The sequence below is a fragment of the Anolis carolinensis genome, chromosome 5 (genome assembly GCF_035594765.1).
Source record: "Anolis carolinensis isolate JA03-04 chromosome 5, rAnoCar3.1.pri, whole genome shotgun sequence".
Classification (NCBI taxonomy): Eukaryota; Metazoa; Chordata; class Lepidosauria; order Squamata; family Dactyloidae; genus Anolis; species Anolis carolinensis.
Window position 1 is genome coordinate 84,479,214 of NC_085845.1, and position 21,820 is coordinate 84,501,033.

The 21,820-nt window shown below is 38.7% G+C and overlaps 1 protein-coding gene across 4 annotated transcripts in view; it reads right to left on the reverse strand.

The window, feature by feature from the left end:
- kmt2e (lysine methyltransferase 2E (inactive)) overlaps positions 1-21,288 on the reverse strand; it is a 77,160-nt gene extending 55,872 nt beyond the window's left edge. For all 4 annotated transcript variants that reach the window (XM_008111547.3, XM_008111549.3, XM_008111548.3 and 1 more), the window contains exons 1-4: positions 21,149-21,288; positions 3,340-3,524; positions 2,315-2,429; positions 149-378 (exon numbers count right to left, since the gene is read on the reverse strand). In XM_008111547.3, coding sequence (XP_008109754.1) covers positions 149-378; positions 2,315-2,429; positions 3,340-3,410 — 416 coding nt within the window. In that variant the 5' untranslated portion in view covers positions 3,411-3,524; positions 21,149-21,288. The remainder of the gene's footprint in view (positions 1-148; positions 379-2,314; positions 2,430-3,339; positions 3,525-21,148) is intronic.
- Positions 21,289-21,820: the final 532 nt, after the last annotated feature.

Consider the following 21,820-nt stretch of genomic DNA (forward strand, 5'->3'; position numbering starts at 1 on the left):
AACTTAGCAGTTTGAAAACATGTGAATGCCGTGCCTGATATGGGCCTAAACCTGGTTTGCTAATATAGTATAGTAATTGGGGACAAATAAAGCTAGCATAAATAGTACACAGTAAAAAATAATTTGGACAAATATAGGACTACATTACCTGCATTTATCACAACAGATCATATATCCATCATCGTGTGTAAATCCACAAATGCACCTGGTTATATCAGTTCCATAGCTTCCATCTTCAGACGTGCTGATAGTAGTAGCACTGGAGGTCTCATCAAAATGTGGAGTAGTATATATGCCTATTTCATTCTTGCTTATAAGAACCGATGGAGGAGGAGATGCTGGAGGTGTTGGAGGAGGCCGTGCACCATAATTATGGTCCTGAAAAATATAAGGAAAATATGTACAATATATACATTGTAACTTCCGATATCTACAGGAGCTGGGAACTTTTGTGGAGGGGAGGGCTGGCTTCCACTGCTGAGTCATCCATTGTCTAAAGGACATCAGAGGAAAAGGGACATGGCCTCTGGCACCACCTGGGTCCCATCTAAAGCGCCCGCAGGAATGCTTCAGTTGGCACCACAGTCAATGGGAAAGGGTGTAGGGAAGACGAAGTCCTTGATACTCATCCTCCCATTTGAGGGAGTGCAGTGTGTAATTCCCACTCCTGTCTAGTCTAGCTGGCCTCAGTGAAGGTGCTTGTTTAGGGATTTCTACAAAGTGGATAAGGAATCTCTCTGGTCCAGAGTAGGTCCGCGAATTGGAGGAATCTCACCCCATGCATACATGTTTTTGAAAATGTTTCCATCTTTTTCTGTACAAAAATCCAGATTTACGATGTTCACTGAAGAGGAACACTGACACAATATTTTCTTGTGAACATTTCAAAAGCAAGTCACCTTAAGTGGGGATTTAGAGGATTTGTTCATTTAGATTGCATCTGAACATTAGGCAAGATTCTAGGCAGAATAGCCTGGTCTAGAAAACCACTAAACATAGAATCAAACCCAGAAAACCAGTGAGATTACTCATGTGGTTACTAAATAGGTTTGCTCCAACTGGTTATACTACCTAAAGTATTTTAATCTTTATTCACAGGAACTTGCTACACATTTTTAGAAGGCACTGTAAGAGTATGACTGAATTTAAACAATAAAACTGTTTTCATGTACATTTGAGTCATTTTCTCCTATATCACTATGTTTTCCACTCTTCACTGCATACTAGCTTTTTTGTATTCATTTTGCATGCATTTGATGAAGCAAGCATCTATTTCTCACTAATATGTACATCCAGGAAAACTGTTCAGCATCACTAGGCATGATGCTAATCAGAGCTCTATATACTCATTCATTCTTCAATCATAACATAACAAAGAAAAGAAATCTGAGTAGAATTTAAATAGGAGAGTTCACCTAGCTAGGAAAGAAGCCAGAATCCCGCAGTACTGGATTGTACTTTCATTACTATACATGTCTGATTCCCTTGAAGAAAAAGGCTGATCATTTATACATGAATAAGTATTATTTCATTAGGTGTCACTGTTCAATAGAATAAATATAAGATTTTCTGAGACATTACTTTGAAAAAAACAAAAAGGATCCTACAAGCTGCTGCAATGACATCAGAATTGTCAGGATCAGACACAAATGTCACAGTATTTTTTTAAATAGTGCAATTGTTAAGCTCAATGCACCAAACTCTGGTTCATATTTGGAAGACACTACACTAACAGTTGATTCAGAAAGATACATTAGTTATCATTCTAAACATGAATTCTGCATGTAATATGGCTCTTTTGTACATGGTACTGAGGTTGCGTTACATGGCTCAGCTGTACCTCAACAGAATCACATGATCTCTTTTGCAAAGCAGATGAAGAATTGAAATATTATATTCTTTGAGAGGGCAAGAGCATGCTGTAAAGCATCTCATTGGTTGTTGAGAGGTCCAAGACCCAGTAGCAGCAGTATGCTGCACTCCTGGCCCTTCATAAGCAATGATAGGCAAGAAAGGCCTCTGGTGTGTATATACTTGATCAAAAGATATGCTGGTTTACTCGATACTGCAGTCAGTTTATAGGATTAGGTGTGTTATGGAGCAACCCTTTACCTGGGAGTGCTTTAAGTTTTAAAATGCTGATTTGTTCAAAAAATTCAACTGCAAAAAAGAAAAATATGAGAAATTGAACTTTTCTATTCTACAAGGATGTCAAGATTCTGAATTTTACTGGTATGAATTTCCACAGTGAGCTACTAATTAATAAAACAACATTCTAATTACTGAAGAAACATAAGTCAGTCTGTTAACTTACTGCATAGGGTAGACCAATGTAACTGTGTGAATGATGAGAGCTGCTGTTATATAGCTGGTGTGGATAACTGTTTGACTTTTCTACTACCACAGGGCTAGCTTCTACAGATTCAGGTCTGAAAATCAAGTAGAAAGGCAAAGGTCAAGATTTCACATACAATACAGTCCGGATGCACAGATTCAAGGGTGATGAATAAAGGTATTGAAGAAAATCTCTGATAAGACACCAATTTAGGCGCATATTTAAAATAGCTTCAGTGGTATGTTAGAGATATAAACTGAACATTTATCCATTCAAGCAACGCAGACAACAGTGTTTTGCAACACAACATATCTGCATAAAATTGACTGTAAGACAGGAGTATATTATTATCAATATACTTTTTGTTTTTGTGAACACATATGAGGTGTAGGAGTTTGCCCATATGCTGTTAGCAAAATCTGAAATCCTGGTAAGTCTCACCAATGACATCTAGCGGTAGAATATGCAAAGCACCTCGGATTTCAAGAATCTGCTTTTTTAAATACACCCTTTTTGTACAATCCTATGAAAGGAAATGTCTTAATGAGGAGGCACTTTTCCCCTTAAATCACCATGCTGAATTTCATTTTGAAATACTTTTCCAATTACTAGTGGACTTTCTAAACTCTAATGGTCTTACATAAAAAGGCAGTAGAATATTATGAGTTTATGCACTGAAAGAAATATCTGTTAATTTAAAACTTGCTCAAGATATAAATACAAATGATCACTGCATCTGAAAATCTATTTTAATGAAAAAATAATTCTAATTTTTACTACTAAAATTTATTATTTGAATAATAATAATATAAAAAGAAATTTTTTATAGTCAACAAAATTTGAAAAAACAATTTTGCCAGGAAATAACAATTGAGCTTAATTAAATACATATTCAAATATAATTCAAGATAGACATTAGAAACCCAGCAAGTGAATAGATTAATCAAGTGAAGAAAAAAATCATCAAATTTTACAAAACTGAAGTGATACTATTCAGTACTTACTCTGATCCTGCAGCCATTTCCAAATATGAAGTTTCTGATGTGTCAACCCCCAACGGGACCACTATGCTCATGACGTTCGTTTCTGATAAATTCGATTACCATGGAGTTCTATGCATTGGTATCCAAAACACTGGGGCATGCCAGCCACAGTGCTCATTGCAAACATCTAAGTGCATCCACAAACTCTGTTTAAGAAACAAAATAAAGTTGGAAAGCTTGTTATTTCAATATTACAGCAACATATTAAAACAGTTTAATAATCCTGACCCTTCATAGTATGAAAACAAAGTTATTAAAGGCTGAAAACTGATTAATATCACAATTGCTAGATGTCAACTCAGGAGTACATCGTATTAAGTTTGGAGATGTTTACTCCTAAGTGTTTGGATTTTCAACCTCATTACACCTCAGTATGTAACATGCTTCAATCTTCCCTTCTCTCTCGCTCTCCCCCCCTCTCTTTCACACACACACACACACACTTGTGTTATTTTAATTTAGTTTACCTCAAAAACAAACAGCAATTTATAAAATGCCCACAGAATGCATAAGATGTGAACATGGTGAAAACAGACTTTACTTACAAATGTTTATTTTTGTATACATATATGGTCATGCATATATGTTAGTGAGATATAACTGTGCTTCGGTGAACTTTCTTTAGCAAGTAAGTAGAATACAAACATAAAACCTGGTAAGATGATATCAAATAAAGAATTCCTACTTGGAGACCGGAAACTAAGGGTGGTCAATTGACATCCTGCATCAGCTCTGTGATGCTGTTAGGTAGGTGGAACTTTCTTATCTGTTCCACCTACCAAACAGCAGTCAGGGAGTGGATTCTCACACTACTTTTAAGTAGTGTAGTAGTGCCTGTAGTAGTATCTGGTGGCTCAATCTTCCCCTCCCCTACCAACTCACAGAAATTAACCAATGACGTTAGTGCTTAGATGCTATCCAGCCTCCTAAGCTAAAAAGAGCAATCCTAAATTTGGTCCACATCCACAGTTGTTAGGGTTCACAGTGCTCTCCAGAGGTTGGTGAACTATATCTCCCCTAAATCACTATGAATTCTTCCCAGATCCCGCCAGTATTTTCTGTTGGTCATGGGGGTTTTGTGTGGGAAGTTGGGCCCAATTCTATTGTTGGTGGGGTTCAAGGGGCTCTTTGATTGTAGGTGAACTATAAATCCCAGCAACTACAACTCCCAAATGTCACGGTCTATTTTCCCCAAACTCTACCAGTGTTCACATTTGGGCATATTGACTATTCATGTCAAATTTGGTCCAGATCCATCACTGTTTGAGCCCACAGTGCTCTCTGGATATAGGTGAACTACAACTCCAAAACTCAATGCCAAACCCTTCCAGTATTTTCTGGCAGTATTTGACAGCAAAGTTTTTTTTTGTAATGTGTACCTTCAAAATCGAGGTGCGAATTATATTCAATGGCACATTATAGTTGAGTAAATACGGTATTCTTCAGAGAAAACACCAGTTTTTCAATAAGACCAACAACAACTGTAGCACTGAAAGTTCTATTGCTTTCAGTCTCATTTGGGACCAATGTTTTCTTTTTTAATTTCTATGAATTTATCTTCTGTTATTAAGACTTTTTGTAAATCAAACTACATCAAGGTCCAATCAACAATGCCTCAGTACTATGGCATTAAGGATTTTAATTCACTGTACCCACCCTGATATGAATAACTTTTCAATGACTTTAAAGCATAGGTTCTTTTTACTGCAATTTCAGAGTTTCAGAATTCAAGGATACTGATAGGCTAGAATGTGCCAAGCTTAAAAGATCAAAGGTTTTGAAGCCAAGCCTATGAGGAACAGCTGAGGGTGCTGGGAATGTTTAGGTAAAAAGGTAAAGTTTTTCCCCTGACATTACGTCTACCTCTGGGATTGGTGCTCATCTCCATTTCTAAGCCGAAGAGCCGGCGTTGTCTGTAGACACGTCCAAGGTCATGTGGCCGGAATGACTGCATGAAGCGCTGTTACCTTCCCGTTGGAGCAGTACCTATTTATCTAATTTGCATGTTTCTGAACTGCTAGGTTGGCAGAAGCTGGGGCTAACAGCGGGAACTCACCCCGCTCCCTGGATTCGAGCCGCCAACCTTTTGGTTAGCAAGTTCAGCAGCTCACCGGTTTAACCCACTGCGCCACTGGGAATGTTTAGTTTGGAGAAAATGCTGAGAAAAAGGGACAGAATACCCATGTTTAAATATGGATTTGAAAGAATGTCATGTTGAGGGGGCTGCGAGAGCTTGTTTTCTGCTGTTCTAGCGAATATGACACAAAACAATAGATTAAAATTGCAGGAAAAAGGATTCTACCTAAGCATTAGGAAGAATTTCCTATTGGTAAGACCTGTTCAGCAGTGGAATACACTGTCTTGAAGCATGGTGGAGTCTCCTTCTCTGGGAGTATTTAAACAGAGGCTATATGGCCATTTGAAAAGGGTTCATTGTGTGTTCCTGCATGGCAGGAGGTTGGACTGAATGGCCTTTGTGGTCTCTTTCAGCTCTATGATGGTATGATTCTAAATCTGAATTAAACTGTGTAATTTTTAATAAATTCCCAGGGTTTTTAAAATGTAGTTCCCTATTAAAGTTATAAACATATGCTTTCTAATTTTCAGTTTCTACATTTAATGGCACAATATGACTATGAAATACAAAAAATTAAAGTAATTATGATAAAATCTTGTTTGGCTAGAAAACTGCCCACATTGTACTATTAAAAGACAACAATAATAACCAAACCTCGCTTCTTCATTTAGAATAGCACAACATATATGTAGCTTTGACTATTAATTAGAAAACAAGCACAATTGTACTAATGTAGCTAAATATATTTAAAGACAGATTTTGTACTTCAATACATCAAAATGTTACCACCACAGGAATATGCCTGCCTTCATGGATCAATGTTCTCAGGGAAGTCTGAGTAGTTCATTTGACAGCTACCTGCCAGAAGAAATGTTGCTGTTTTCCATGAGTAAATCAGCAACTACATAGCTGTATTAATGAGGCTGCATGTTTGCTAATAAAACAATCTATATTCACTAGCACCCCTGGCAATAAGATAGAGAAAAAAACAGATCCTCATCTCCAAGATTTTTCATAAGCCAAATCTCATGACACATCAACTAAACCTAAGGACAGTCAGTCCCAGTTAATAAATGCTATACATTAGATTTCTGTAAGCAGCCTTTAAAATAGTACTGTTAGCCAATTTATTGTGAGCACAGTGAAATTTTCTAATTCAATTTGTTAATAGTTACGGTCCAACTGTCCATCTAAGTCATGAGAGACTCAGTTGAGAACTGATCCCTATGGAATCCACTTGATACCTCTTTCCATTTTGATGCTGATCCATTCATTACTACTGTCTGGATGAAGTGGTTCAACCAATGGCAGTAACTCATCTTTATTACCTGAAAGCAATAGGCATCCCATAACCATGTTGTTATATCTAATAGCTCTAAAAGATTTAAACTAGGCCATACATAATAACTCTTCCAATTCTGGCATGTTCTCACAGTCAACCCAAACATATCAAAGAAAGAAACAATGCAAATTTCATACTGACATTTACTATATAGTAAATATTATGTGGGTTTGGAACTAATTTTTCTCATGGGCCAGTATCATAGGGATAATATAAGGCAGGGGTCCCCAAACCTTTTAAGCAGAGGGCCGGTCCACAATCCTTCAGACTGTTGAGGGGCCGAATTATCATTTGGAAAAAAAAATACAAACAAATTCCTATGCATACTGCACATGTCTTATTTGTAGTGCAACAACAACAACGAAAGAACAATACAATATTTCAAAATGAAAACAATTTTAACCAACATAAACCTATTAGGATTTCAATGGAAAGTGTGGGCCTGCTACTGGCCAATGAGATAGTTAAGTTAATTAGGATTGTTGTTGTTGTTGTTGTGTGCCTTCAAGTCATGTCAGATTTTGGCCGAGCCTAAGTCTAAAATTTATTATTTATTTACTGCATTTATTTACTACATTTATATCCCACCCTTCTCACCCCGAAGGGGACTCAGAGCAGCTGTATGTACATACAATATATTATATTATTAGCATAACACAATATTAGCATTATATATTACTGTATTGAACTATACCACTATACTATTATATAATATGTAACTAGCTGTGCCCGGCCACGTGTTGCTGTGGCGTTGTCTGGTGGTGTCTGTATTTTATAGGTAGTGTGGAAGAGGCCTAAGTGAGGCCTAACTTTGCCTGTCCCTGGGCTGAGTGGGTTGCTAGGAGACCAAGTGGGCGGAGCTTAGCCTTCTAACTGGCAGCAATTGGATAAAAATAATTATTCCTCTACCTCTAATTAGGACTTTATTTTTCTTTTCTTTTTGTTGTATCAACCTAGAGGCATGGATGAGGGGCTGTGCTGTCAATTTTTGAGGTTGTGGGGTATTTAGTTTTGTTGTTTTGTCGGTCGCCAGGATTCCATCACTCTTTTATATATATAGATATATAACATACAATTAATATTATTATATGGTATTACTATTAGTATTATATTGTATAACATAAGATTATTATCAATATTATATGTATATACAATATATTATATTATTAAAACTGATATAAAATATTATAAAACTGCGGGCGGGGGCCAGGTAAATGACCTTGGAGGGCCGCATCCAGCCCCCGGGCCTTAGTTTGGGGACCCCTGATATAAGGCAATGAGCCAAGGCAGGAGGACAGAGGCTTCATTGGAGCAAGCAACATAGAATATAGAAGGAAAGTAGGGAGAAGCATTCAAATGAGAAAGGATATGCAGATGGGAGTGATAAAGGATACAGAGCTGTTGCTACATTTCCCCCTTAATCTAGCATAGAAAAACATCAGATTGCATTTCATCCAGTTTCCCATTACTGGAAGCAATGCAGAAAAAGGGCAAAATCCAAGAGCTGCAACAGCAACCAAGAAACTGCAGTATGCAATATTTTAAAGAAGCGGTCTACTACTTGTGGAATTTGGCATCCCTATCACTAACCACTACACTAAACAGATACGGAAAAAGCGATTTTCACTGTATCTTCTACAGTCAGAAGTTACTTCATCAAACTGATTGCTTAATCCTATAAGAACACTTATGAAACATTGTATGAATTTCCTCACATAATCGTTGCAACCGCAATTGGCAGAAGCTTGCCTTGGCCAAGGCAGCTCTCCATAGCTTTGGGGGGAGAGGCAGGTGGGCAGATGAGCCTTTACCCACCCATGTGCCTGCCGACAAGAGCTGTGAGGCCTGCTTCGGCTGGCTCCTAGCTCTCCCATGGGAAGTTTTGCAGCTACAATGTTTCCTTCAGCTGGCAGCTGGCCAAGGGAAGCTTCATAGCTGCAAAATTATTTCCCTACATAATAGTCGCCAAAAAGGGGGAGAAGTGTGACTACTATGTGGTGAAATACAGTAGGTTAACAGGGTTGTTGTATGTCTTTCGGGCTGTGTGGCCATGTTCCAGAACCTTCCATACCTCACAACCTCTGAGGATGCCTGCCATAGATGTGGGCGAAACGTCAGGAGAGAATACTTCTGGAACATGGCCACACAGCCCGAAAGACATACAACAACCCTGTGATCCCGGCCATGAAAGCCTTCGACAACACAGTAGGTTAAGTTTCTCTTATCTGAAAGACCTGGGACCAGATGTTTTTTGGGATGTTATAATGCCTATATATAGGAGCCCTGGTGGTGAAGTGTGTTAAAGCACTGAGCTGCTGAACTTGCAGATCGAAAGGTGCCAGGTTCAAATCCCGGGAGCGGAGTGAGCACCTGCTGTTAGCTCCAGCTTCTGCCAACCTAGCAGTTCGAAAACATGCCAATGTGAGATCAATAGGTACTGCTCCGGTGGGAAGGTAACGCACTCCATGCAGTCATGCCAGCTACATGACCTTGGAGGTGTCTATGGACAACGCCAGTTCTTCGGCTTAGAAATGGAAATGAGCAGCAACCCCCAGAGTCAGACATGACTGGACTTAACATCAGGGGAAACCTTTACCTTTACCTTAATGCCTGTATAATCTACATATTCAGAAGGGGGCTTTTGATCAGTTGGGTTTGTGCAGAGTGAGCTTTATCTAGTACAATTCTACATCACGCACACTGTAAAACTGTATCTTTAAAATATTATTATCCTGCTAATTGCCACTGTTCACAGTTAATACTGTCAGTTAATACTGACAGATATGTCTCATACTCTATCAATATAACTGTTTTCTTATACTAAGCTTTAAATAAGCTTACTGTTATTTTATCAGTTGAAGTATAACTTGAACTATCAAACCACTGTTTCCATAGTTTAAAAAAGCAGTCCAAGCTACTGTTTTGCCAATTCATACGTAACTGCAATTAATGGGATTTGGCCTCGCAAGATCACCCTTGTCATCTTCCTCTTTTGGACACTAGAAGGGGGGAATCCATGCTTGTGCTTTCAGTTTAGGAGATACTGCAATTCTCTCATACAAACTCGTGGAACTGTTTTGTTCTAACCACATCTAGAAAAAACCCAGGGATTGATCTTGATTTGTTTCAACAAACTTTGGTAAGAACAAAATATAATACTTAGACATTAACCCTTCTCCTCAAACCATCAAATTACCCTGCACACATCACATCAACTCTGATTTTGGAAACCAACAAAGATTTGTCTGTTTAGTATTTTGATGGGAGATCACCAAACCATACCAGAAATCTCCAGGTAGTACTAGAAGGAAATCTTGCCTGGGGATCACTGTCAGGCAGTACTAACTAAAGTACTAAACAAAGGCATCACTGGTTATGAAGCAGCTTGTAAGGTAACTAGAACCCATTTGGTGAAAACCACCATATAAAGTCCTGTATACAGAGCCGGCCCTAGGTATTTTTGAAGTGTAGGCGAACGGAATTCCCCCCCCCCCCCCTTTGGATAAGCAAAAATGTTGGATAATGAGGGATTAAGGAAAAGCCTATTAAACATCAAATTACATTAAGATTTTACAAATTAAGCACCAAAACATGTTTTACAAGAAATCAACAGAAAAAGCAGTCTCGACTGCGCCCCCGTATGGTTTGCGCCCGAAGCGACCGCTTAATTCGCCTCATTGTTGGACCGGCCCTGCCTGTATATATCTGAATGCAGCCAAGAGCTCTTTCTTCTACCCAATGCACTTTATCAATGCCATTTAGTTTGAAATCATTCAGAGGCATGGGGGAGGGACAGAAAAAATGATGTCTTAATAATGAAGCTTCTTATATCATTATGAATGCTGAAAATTAAATTTCCTAATCTAAACCATCACCATTCTTATCTCCTTTTCTCTCCACATTTATTCTTTTCTTGCATTATGTCTGTAAATCTTCCAAATGTGATATCCTAGCATTCTAGGAAGCATTTGTTGTTGTTGCATGCCTTGAAGAATTTCTTAACCTCTAGTGACCACAGAGTCCCCCGATCATGGGGCTTTCTTTGCAGAATTTGTTCAGATGGGGTTTTGGTATTGCCTACCTCTGGGACGGAGAAAATGTGAATGGCCCAATGTCACGTTTCCATAGTTTCAAAACCTTATTTAATCTAACGTCTACAACATGATGGTTCTCAAGAACTTTTTATACCACAGTTACAAAATAACACCCAACTGCAGGTTAGAAAACCAGGAGTATCCACTTCAGCTTCTAAACTAAATAGAATTTTCTTGAACCTCAGATCTCTGAGAACCCGTTTTTTTAAAATAATAATAATTAAACAACAAGCAACAAAAAAACCCCAATGTCTGAAACTGGTTGGTCAAATAAACCAAAATTCAGAAAATCAGGAAAAACTCCAGAAGTCTGTTATTTAGCATGTGCTAGACAGCAAAGGGAAAATGTGCAACCTAAAGGCTGTCACAGTCCCTGCACAATTGTTTAGTGTTCCTTGGTAACTAACCTAGCAAATTCAAGGGCAGATCAGAAGGAATCCCTAGCTTATTTCCAACCATTTCCTGTGTAACACTTGACAATGCCAATTAAAACCAACACAAATGAAGCTTCCTTAGCTTCTGATTCTGCTCATTCCATATAAACTTACAAAGTTGAAAAAGATTCAGTCTATCTTTAACCTAATGCTAATTCCAAAAACATGCTAATTCCAAAAACACATTTTACTTAGATTCTGAAATTAGATGGGAAATTGGGTTGATGTGGGTTTTTCAGACTGCATGGGCATGCTCTAGAAGCATTCTCTCCTGACATTACACCCACATAGGAAATTGCTAATATTTCAAGCAATTCAATATACGACAGAATCTAGAAATATTAAGTTCTGAATTAGTTTCCAGGCTTTCCACTCCCAGGAAGCCTTTCTACATATAATGATCTTATTCTTTGCATGAACAACTCTGCTGATTGAGAAGAAAACTTCACATTTTTATGGAACTGAAGAATTCCAAAGCATTATAGAATTAGCAATCCCAAAAACTCCAGGACAATACAGTTCTTATGACTTCAATTAGGGAAACAAAAGTTTCAGCTGTAGACTATTACTTGTTAACATACTTTTAGTACTACTATTTATCACACCCCTACATACAGATCACTAGTTTACAATAGTCCATCCCTTCAATAAACAGTATCATATGCATGTGTGCAATCATCCACCAACTCTCTTTGGTAAGGATGTTTTGTTCTTTTTCCCTCAAAGTAAAGGGGGAGATTCAACAACAAAAAATTGTAAGTTAAATAGAAGGGTTGTGTTGTTGTGTGCAGTTAAGCTGTTTCCAGCTAAAGTGAACCTATGACAAATTTTCTTGGCAATATTTGTTTAGAGGGGGGTTGTCTTTTACTTTCCTCTGAGGCTCAATATCTTGTCTAGAAAAATAAAATAGAGTGGTTAGGATAATAAAAATTCTGTATGCAAAAAGCATATCAAAACAACCAACCCTGGAGCCTTCTATAGTAAGACCAGACAAATAAAATTAATTACAGCTTTCTAAAAGATTCAAAATACCTGCTGTATCTTCTTGCTGATTGGTTTGAAAATTAAGGGCAAGGCAAAAGGTCTGCATCTTTCAGAATCCTATTACATTCTATCCCACAACTGCACAAATACACTATACTTTTAATATTATTCTGTACTGCATCTGAAGAAGTAAGATTTATATCCATGAAAGTTCATGCTAAAATAAAAGCCAATTACTGCAGTCTGAAAAGGTGCTATCACATTCCTTCTTCTCTTGTGAGACTTCTTTAAACACTTTTTTCTTATTAATTTTACTGGATATTTCTTTTACTGATTCCCAAACCAACATAATTGTGTGTAATTATACAGTTCCTCTTCTTCTTCTTCAAAATATTGACTGGATGAATAAAACATTTATTTGTAGATCTATTTTACATATTTATTGAATAGGAATCTTATTCAGTTTGTAAATTGGTTTTATTCTGCCCCCATAATGCCACCCGCCCCCCAGTTTGCTTTAATAACATCCAAGAGCAACCATCACCGAGGGTTTGTTTGTTTTTTGCTTTTTATGTTTAAAATTCTCTGCCTCCTGATAATTTGCACTCTGCATCATTTTTGCCATTACTTTCATGATGTCTTGGAGTATTAGGTATAACAACATGTTTACATTTACAGTCAGATATCTGCAGTTAAAAATTCTATGTACTGTTCGTCACAATAAAATATTAAATCAACAAAGGCACATTTAATGTTTTTATCCTCTGCTTCCCTTCATGTTATATGACTCCTATCATCCCTCCCTATTATTCAATAGGAAACTCCATTTCTGGATGTATGGCTGGTCTCGAGGCAGGTGCAAAGAGCTGCTCTGATTAGGAATCAAGCCAAAATGTGCAGATTTCTCAAGCTGGACTCCCATCCTATTGGCTTCTAATGTCACCTGATCCCTTCTGGGTTGAAAGCTATAGTAACTGACCCTAGCTATGCAAAGCAGGTCTACAGCACAACTGTGATCAGGCTGTCCATTCCCTTGGTTTGTAAGCTGTTATGGCAATGTAGGATGTAAAGAGTCAAACCAGTGTATTACACATCTCTTTTTAGCTAACTTTCTCATCTCTACCATTAAGGATAGCGGTACAACATTACAATTACAATCCTCTGCTACACCTCGATTGAACCTTTTTCTTAGATCAACCTATTAAAAAAAGGCTGGCAATTTCTTATTCCCATCACACAATAGAAACTGACTGGGGAAGATCTGAAAAGCAAAGAAACAGGCAATGCATACAGTGTGTATGTATGTATGCATGTATTTAACTGTGTATGTGTCTGATATGTATTTAACTTGACCTATGCATTTACTTATTCTGACTATAAAGTCAAAGGACAGAAGGATACATTTCTTGGGAAGTGTACACAAATACTAACTGGTCTCCATGACAATAATACTGCTGATTTAAATGAACAATTTAAAAAAGAAAACTAAAATACCGCCCCCTCCCCCCCACCCAACAGTAAAGGCATTTAAAACACCTTAATACAATTTAGCTCTATTCTACTTCTAGGACACAGTTGAGATATTTAAAGCAGTAACAGCTGTCAGTTTCAAAATAATAGTCATTTGTTTTGCATACAGAAAAGCTTGAAGACCTGCCAGAGCAATGCAGCCTTGGGGTTGCATTTTACCACATATAAATGTAGGGATTGAGTTTCTGAAGCAAAATCTGACATTCTAAGAATTCTCACTTTCTTCTGGAAAATAAAAATATGTTGGTAACTGCTTGATGTGCTGGATGTATCTCTATGTTATAAAATTAGAAATGGTTTTTGTGAACCTCTTAACTGCAATGGACAAGACATTCCACGACAACTATCAACATTGCATAGCTACTATTCTCTGCCCTTTTCATCTGACCCCACTTTTCAATAGCATTCCCTTCCACATACCCCTCCTTTCTAACAGTCTCAATTCCAGTTTTTTTTTTAAATGATTCAAAAATCAACATTCCAAAACGAAGCGAAATAGTACAAAGTAGGTTCTATTTGCGTAATTTTGGTTTCACTTTTAATGTAGCCACTATATAACTCTGTTTCAGTATGAAGAATGGCAAAAAGCCTTTGGCATCTTTAATACAATTTTAGCATGATATTAATAAATTTAAGGAATTTAATAGAATTTAGTCGACAAGAGCTCATGTTAAAACAAATGGGTTGGACCTAAAGGTGTCTGCTACAATACTCACCCTTCCAATTCTTTAGCAAACTGGCTTTCTAGAAATTCAGAGCCTAGATACAATGATTAATCAATTCTGACATTAAGGGCAAAATGCACGCAAGGCAGAAGGGGGTTAGACTAAACGGCCAAGGGGTCTCTTCCAACCCTCTTTATTATTATTTATTATTATTATTATTGACACCAAAACACAGTATAACACAGCAAAGATATAGATGTTGGATTTTGTATCACAAAATCACAAGTCAAACACTTCCCAAGTGTTTGAGGCTGTGTGACATTATTATTATTATTACAGTAAAGTCTCGCTTATCCAACCTTCGCTTATCCAACGTTCTGGATTATCCAACACAGTTTGCCTTTTAGTAGTCAATTTTTTTTAGTCAATATTTTCAATACATTGTGATGTTTTGGTGCCAAATTCGTAAATACAGAATTTATTACATAATGCCAATGTGTATTGAACTGCTTTTTCTGTTGATTTGTTGTAAAACATGTTTTGGTGTTTAATTTGTAATGTAATTTGACATTTAATAGGCTTTTTCTTAATCCCTCCTTATTATCCAACATTTTTGCTTATCCAACGTTCTACCGGCCCATTTATGCTGGATAAGCGAGACTCTACTGTATTATTATTAACAGCATTGAGGCTGGGTGGTCATCTGTCAGGGGTGCTTTTCTTGTGCTTTTGGTGCACAAAGGCAGAAGGGGTTGGACTAAATGGCCCAAGGGGTCTCTTCCAACCCTCTTTATTATTTTTATGATGATGATTATTAGTATTATTAACACTGAGGCTGTATTTGTTCCTGTTTTGTTTGTTTACTTCAAAATAAGATATGTGCAGTTTGCATAGGAATGTGTTCATAGTTTTTTTTAACTATAGTCCGGCCCTCCAAAGGGCTGAGGGACCGTGAACTGGCCCCCTGTTTAAAAAGTTTGGGGACCCCTGTTCTAGACCATAGGAATGAGAGGAGACATTGAATTGTTCAGTTATCTTTTAATGTTTCAAAAGGAACACTGTAAAGAATATAGTACTCACTAATTTCAATAGAGATATCAAAAAGTTATATTATTGTAGTTAAAATGTTTTAAACTCACAGAAATAATGTACAGTTATTTAAACTATAAAACACACATGAAGTTAATCACTTTTCCTTACACTACACTTACTTATAAGCAATGGAATAGTTTTCCCCAATTTAAATAAAACTTTTTAGTTCTAGAATGATAGAATATTGATTTTTTTACATGAATGCATACAGTATGTTACACAACAAAAATATTTCAAACATCACAATCTAAATTGAATAAGCAAATCTCTAAATATGGCTCTGAGTATATATATCTACTGCTTAATGTAGCGCTTCCTAATCACTGGTACCAAAAATGTTCAGGCATGATTTCAAAAAGGAATCCACAATTCTAAAACCAGGTAAAGCAAAATGTAACTGAACAACAAAAAGGACTATTCACTTTATCTTAAAAAGTTAAGTGTGCATGTATTTTCCCTTCAGATTACAAAGCACTGTAGGAAGAAGCAATAGCAAACTGTAAGAATCATATACTGTATAATATGCCTTTGACAACACAATACAATAAAATGTATATCTTATAGCACATGTCAGCTTTTGCATTAGTTCAAAGTTCAGAACGTTCCACATGCAATTTACATGTAGGAAATTGTTGTCTTCCATCACAGATTAATTAAAATTTAGCATTTGGGCCATATATTCAATAATTTAAGGAATAATGTAATGTTATATCGCAGGGATATAATATTCGAACTGATGGTTGCCAATTGCTCTCTATTATCACAGGATTTCTATTTGTCTTGGTGAGAATCTCAAGGATCAACAACATGTAGCAGCTCTCTTAAATTCATGGGCTGGATTCATAGGCCTTATTTTGCTCACAGAAAAGTCTTTCCACTCACATAACATTTCTGAGAGCAGAAACTCCTTTTGTGGGCAAAATGAACTCTTTCGGTCAACCAACCATAAATGTTGTTCCCCAATGCACAATAATTAATGTAGTGTGTGTGTGTGTGGGGGGGGGGGGGGTTCAGGGTGAACTTGCAACTGCGACTCTCAACCAGATCAGACCTACTGCCTCAGAGGGACTTATGTAAGTGTTAGCTTATCAGTCAACAGTTGCTCTAGTTGGTAGTAGCAGTTGGATTTAGGCCTTAAGCCTTTACAACTTCTCTACAGTTGTAGGCAAACATCAAACTTTTACTTCCGTGCATGTATCTGCTAGAATCCTGTGCTCTAAAGGCTTGAATGATATCCTGAATGAATAGAGCACCTCTGGCCATATCCTAACTCTCCCTGCAAATATTTTTAAATATCGAAACTGAGGTTATAGTCCACACACATAAAGACAGTCCTCTATTCCTCCCTGATTCTCTCAATTTAATCAGGTTAAGGTGAGGACAGATCACTGCTGCCCTTGTCAATTACAATCTGTCCTCTGTATCCAGAGATTCTGTATCCACAGATGCGATCATCTACAGCTCAAAAATATTACAAAAAAACAAAACAAAAAGCAGTTTTATTTTGTGATTTTACATAAGGGACACTATTTTATCACAGCATTGTATTGTATATAATGGACTTGGGCATCCATAGATTTTGGTATCCATGGGGGAGGGGAGCTGGAACCAAACTTCAGTGGATACCAAGGGTATTGGAAACCCTTGTCAGTCTATCACAAAGAACCTAGATATCTACCAGTAGTTCCTACCTTCTATCCACTCTTACTTAAGAGACCCACATGAATTCTGCCTTTGCTCAGTTTAATCTATTTTATGCTCTACTGTTCGGCATTAACATTAATTTAATTTTGAAAATAAATATCACAACTCAAGACTAGATTTTTGCAAGCTCCTCTGTTGTTACTTACGTTATGAAAGCTTGTTTTAACCCACGTTAAAATTAGAGAATTACAGAATAAAAAGACAATTCATGTAAACTGGAGCAAAACCTCCTATCTCTCGAGTTCTATATAACTTCATTTCCCCCCATTACTACACCACTTGAAAAACCGTGTTATGTAAAAGTTCGAGGAGGCAATTCTTCACAGCTCTTAATTATATATAAGCATGCATAATATTGGTCTATAAGAGAAATATATTAATGCCTTTCCATATATGGAAATATAGATTATGTAATGTTTTATTAAATGTCATTACCATGGCCCTCATCATGTTAAAACGAAGTATTTGGTTCACTGAATTAAAACCATTTCACTACATTGAGGTTGTTTTTTTCCAAATATCTAGCCAGTATTGTAAGTGCCTTCAAGGCGCCTACTAACTTATGGCAACACCATAAATTTCCTAGGGTTTTCTTAGGCAAGAAATACTAAAAGTGATCATCATTGTTTACAATACCTGGTATCCGTTGGCAGTCTCCTATCCAAATACTAACAAAGCCTGATCCTGCTTAGTTCCAAAAATCTGACAGGATTGTGTGCCTTTTTACATAAAAAAATGATTATTGCAGTGCTTCAATATATTTTATTTAAACTTCAACTGCATATTTCAAGAATCTTGGGAAATAAATGTATCAACTTTGAATTTCAAATATTTTTCTGTTTTTAAAATACTAACAATTTTGTTTTTACTGTGATGAAACTTTAGCCATCATTTTAATGCCAAGGACCTGCCTTAGAAATATCCCCAAGGACAGGAGAGAACCCACCCAGTTTCTGAACCACAGAAACAGGAACAAATGATTCAGTAAGAAGCCACACTTTGAGTCCACTGATGGCCATTTTTGAATTCCGTCTTTAAATGATAATTAGAATATAATTTAGATTGCAATCTTAAGAATAGTTTTCTGGCAGGAAGTACAATTGAGCACAGTGAGAATCATTTCTCAGGTGTGCATAAGGATTGCATTGTTAAGCTACAATCCCATGCAAAGCTGAGAATAAATCCATTGAATAAAATTGAACTTATTTCTAAGCAAGCAAGCAGAAACTGAGGTTTTTATATGAATAATTCCAAACTGGAAGGTCATATCCATCAGTAGGGATGTAACATTGCCAGCAGTGAAGGTTAGGAACAATGTAGAACAAAGGGTTTAAGATGGCTTCAATTCTATATGAAGAGATTAGATTGACAGGTGGGTTCTGAACAAACACAAAATTCTAGTGATGGCTTCTTTCAGCATATAGTTCAGAAATTATGGAATATGCAACAAAGTGCAGTCTTGCCAGAACATCAGTGTTAATATTATGTTTGGATCTCATTTGTATCAAACAACAAAATGTTGATAGTGTAAGCAATAACAAAAAAACTTGGGATTTTTTTTATATACACGAAAATGAAATGAGTAACTGAGCTTAAATTCTATGATTACACCAGAAATGTTGTATAATCTTTTTGTTTTAGACTTCTGAGTATATGCCATAGGACATAATGTTTCATTAAAATGGTAATAATTCTGATAAGATTAATGTTCCTGAACAATTATATTACACTATGCTTAAACCATCATGGTCTGGGATTCACATCACACTTGAAGGCATGCATGAACAGCTTTGTAATGCATACCTTGCTCTCTTACATACCTAAGAAATAGGGTGTCAATTATGCAAGACAGTGAAAGTTACCATATGTAAATTAATGTTGTTAATGTGGGAAAGGGATCCAGTGCTAATATTTCCTGTAGGATTGTTAAAGTCTAAAGGTCCCAAAGATACCCCAATGCTTAGATTTGGGCCTCAACAATTCTGAGCTGCAAATTCATAAAAACATAAGGAACTGAAACTTTCACATACTGTTATATAAACATGATGACCTCCACTGTTTTCAACAAAGTAGAAATACATGTATTTATTTACTTGGCAAGCAGGAGAGAGAGAGAGGGGGGGGGTTATTAGGTGTAAAAGGTGGGAGGGGGTAGGATTTGTGAGTAGAATATAGGACAAGACACATCACTTTCAATACAGAAATGTATATTTCATATGCGTAACAATGTTTTTTGTGTGAAGAAAAACATATAAAAAGAAAAATCTATAAAACCCCAAAAAGGTATGGGGGCAAGCCAAGAAGTTCTAAATTTCTTCTAATAGTTTCTTAGGGGAAAAAGCAAACTATGGAAATATATATCCAACAGGGAGAGGCTATTAATAGATTAGACTTTACATTATATTGTTTGACAGTCCTATCATAATCTCAAACGAAGTATCCTGTTTAAGTATGTCTTGATTTTTAAAACGATCTTGGAAAGGCATCATAGCACAAATCGGGCAGAAGGGACTGAGATGAACTTGTCCTCCATTTTAGGAACAAAAGTGAAAAGATTAATATGGCATACATTATGAACTCATTTCAAACACACACACCGCCACCACAGCAGCTACTCAGGTCCCCTCCCCTAAGACGGGTCGGGCTGACTTGCCTTTCCGCACAAATAACCCAATAAAACCAATCAGCTGGAACACAGCATTGGAAGGGAAGATGTTTTGTCCACAATTCGAAGAAGACAGCTTTGTGATTGAAGCATATTAAGCCTATAATGTGCTGCAGACAAACGCACTGCATGGGGTGTGGAGGACCCGAGCTGATTAGATTACCACAACATCAGCCCGGGGCCGCCATTTTTAGAATCTCTAAAGGACAAAAGAGGGAAATTACAGTTTTTTAACTCCACTTTGATGGAAAGTAATTTCCCAAGTGTGGCGTGCCTCCTCCCGCGGTCACTGCAGGTCATCCACATTTCGAAAGACGGTTTAAAATTCTCTCGAATATGCGTTTAGAAGGGGAAGGGGGAGGAGGGAGCCCTTCCACGATCCGCCTTTTTGGAGGCGATGGAAACAAACCGAGGAGCAAGGGAGAACACTTCCAAATGCCAACGCTGTGCCCTCCCACCTCAAAGGGGAGCGTTGACAAGGCTCCTACGATCCCCACACATCCCTCGATGAGGAGAAGGGGAGCGTATTGGGTTTCTCCTACCCTATTTAGTCCTACACAGAGGACCGTTTGTTTCTCCTCCTCTTCCTCCTCCCGCTGCTGCAATGGGGGCTCTCCCACCCGTCGCCCAAAGGATGCGGGAGAATCCGAGACAAACTCGCGTTTCACAGACAGGCATCGGGGATAATACCCCCTTCCCTTCCCTCTATCTACCGCCACCACCCCCTTTTGCGTGGCTGGCCAGCAAAAGATGGAAGGTAAAATGAGGTGGGGGTGTGCGGGTGGGAGGGAGGATTAGGCCCATCCATATTAGCCATATTAGCGCTGCCACCGGAATATCATCTCCATTGGAGGCAACACAGAAGAAGCCAATAGCCTCCACTCACTCTCTCTCTCTCTTTGAAGCCTCTCTCTAAGACGACCCACAGAAAGGCTTCAACAACGTCCCTCGTGATGGCGGCTTTCAACGCTGAGAGGAATAGAAGCCCCCTCGGCTCTCCCAGTGACAGATTCTTTTTGTGGAGACTCAGAAAGCGAGCACTCCCCCTTCCTGTGGGGAGAAACACACATCTATACGAAGGCACTGGAAACCCTGTCCTGTCCCGTCCCTTTCGGCGGCTTCTCCTCCTCCCCCTCAGCCTTCCTGAGGGCATGACAGCCACGAAGCAGAGGCGCAGACTCACCTGGAATGGTCGCAGGCCCGGCCGCCGCAGCCCCTCTCCGGCCCCGACCAAAACAATGCGGGCTCCGGATGTGGGAATGTGGGAGGGAGACAGCGAGGGAGGGAAGGCCGGCGGCTGGAGGGCGGGCTGCGGGGGGCTGCTTTCCCTCAGGACCTCTGCACAACCCCCGCCGCTCCTGCCCGCCTGCCTTCTCGCCGCCGCCTACGCTGCCTCGGATGTCACTGCCTCCCTCTCTCGCCCTCTCTCGCTCTCTCTGGGAAAATGGCGTCGGCGCTCCCCCCTCCCTCCTTCGTTTCGCACGGGGTTCACCCGCCCCGCCTGGCAGGGGCAGGGTTACCAGGGCGAAGCCAAGCCGCCGCCATTTTGCTTTCGGGCTGCAGGCCGGAGCCCAGCGTCGGGTCCATTTCTCCTCAGAACGGAGCGGGGGGCTAATAATGAAAGCCGGGGCGCTCTCCCTCCCTGTATCGCCCGGCGGGGGAGCGGAAGGCGGGTTCTTGTGGCTTGGAGACCTCTCGGGGACAACGGAGGGGGGCTCCGTCGACCTGAGGGGAAAGAGGGCAGGCTGCGGAACCGGCGAAAGCGGCGCCACGACCTGTCTTCTCTCCTCCCCACCTGCCTTGGGGCCTCTTCCTGGGACTCAGGGGCGCCCCACAAACGCGCTCTGGGTTCTAA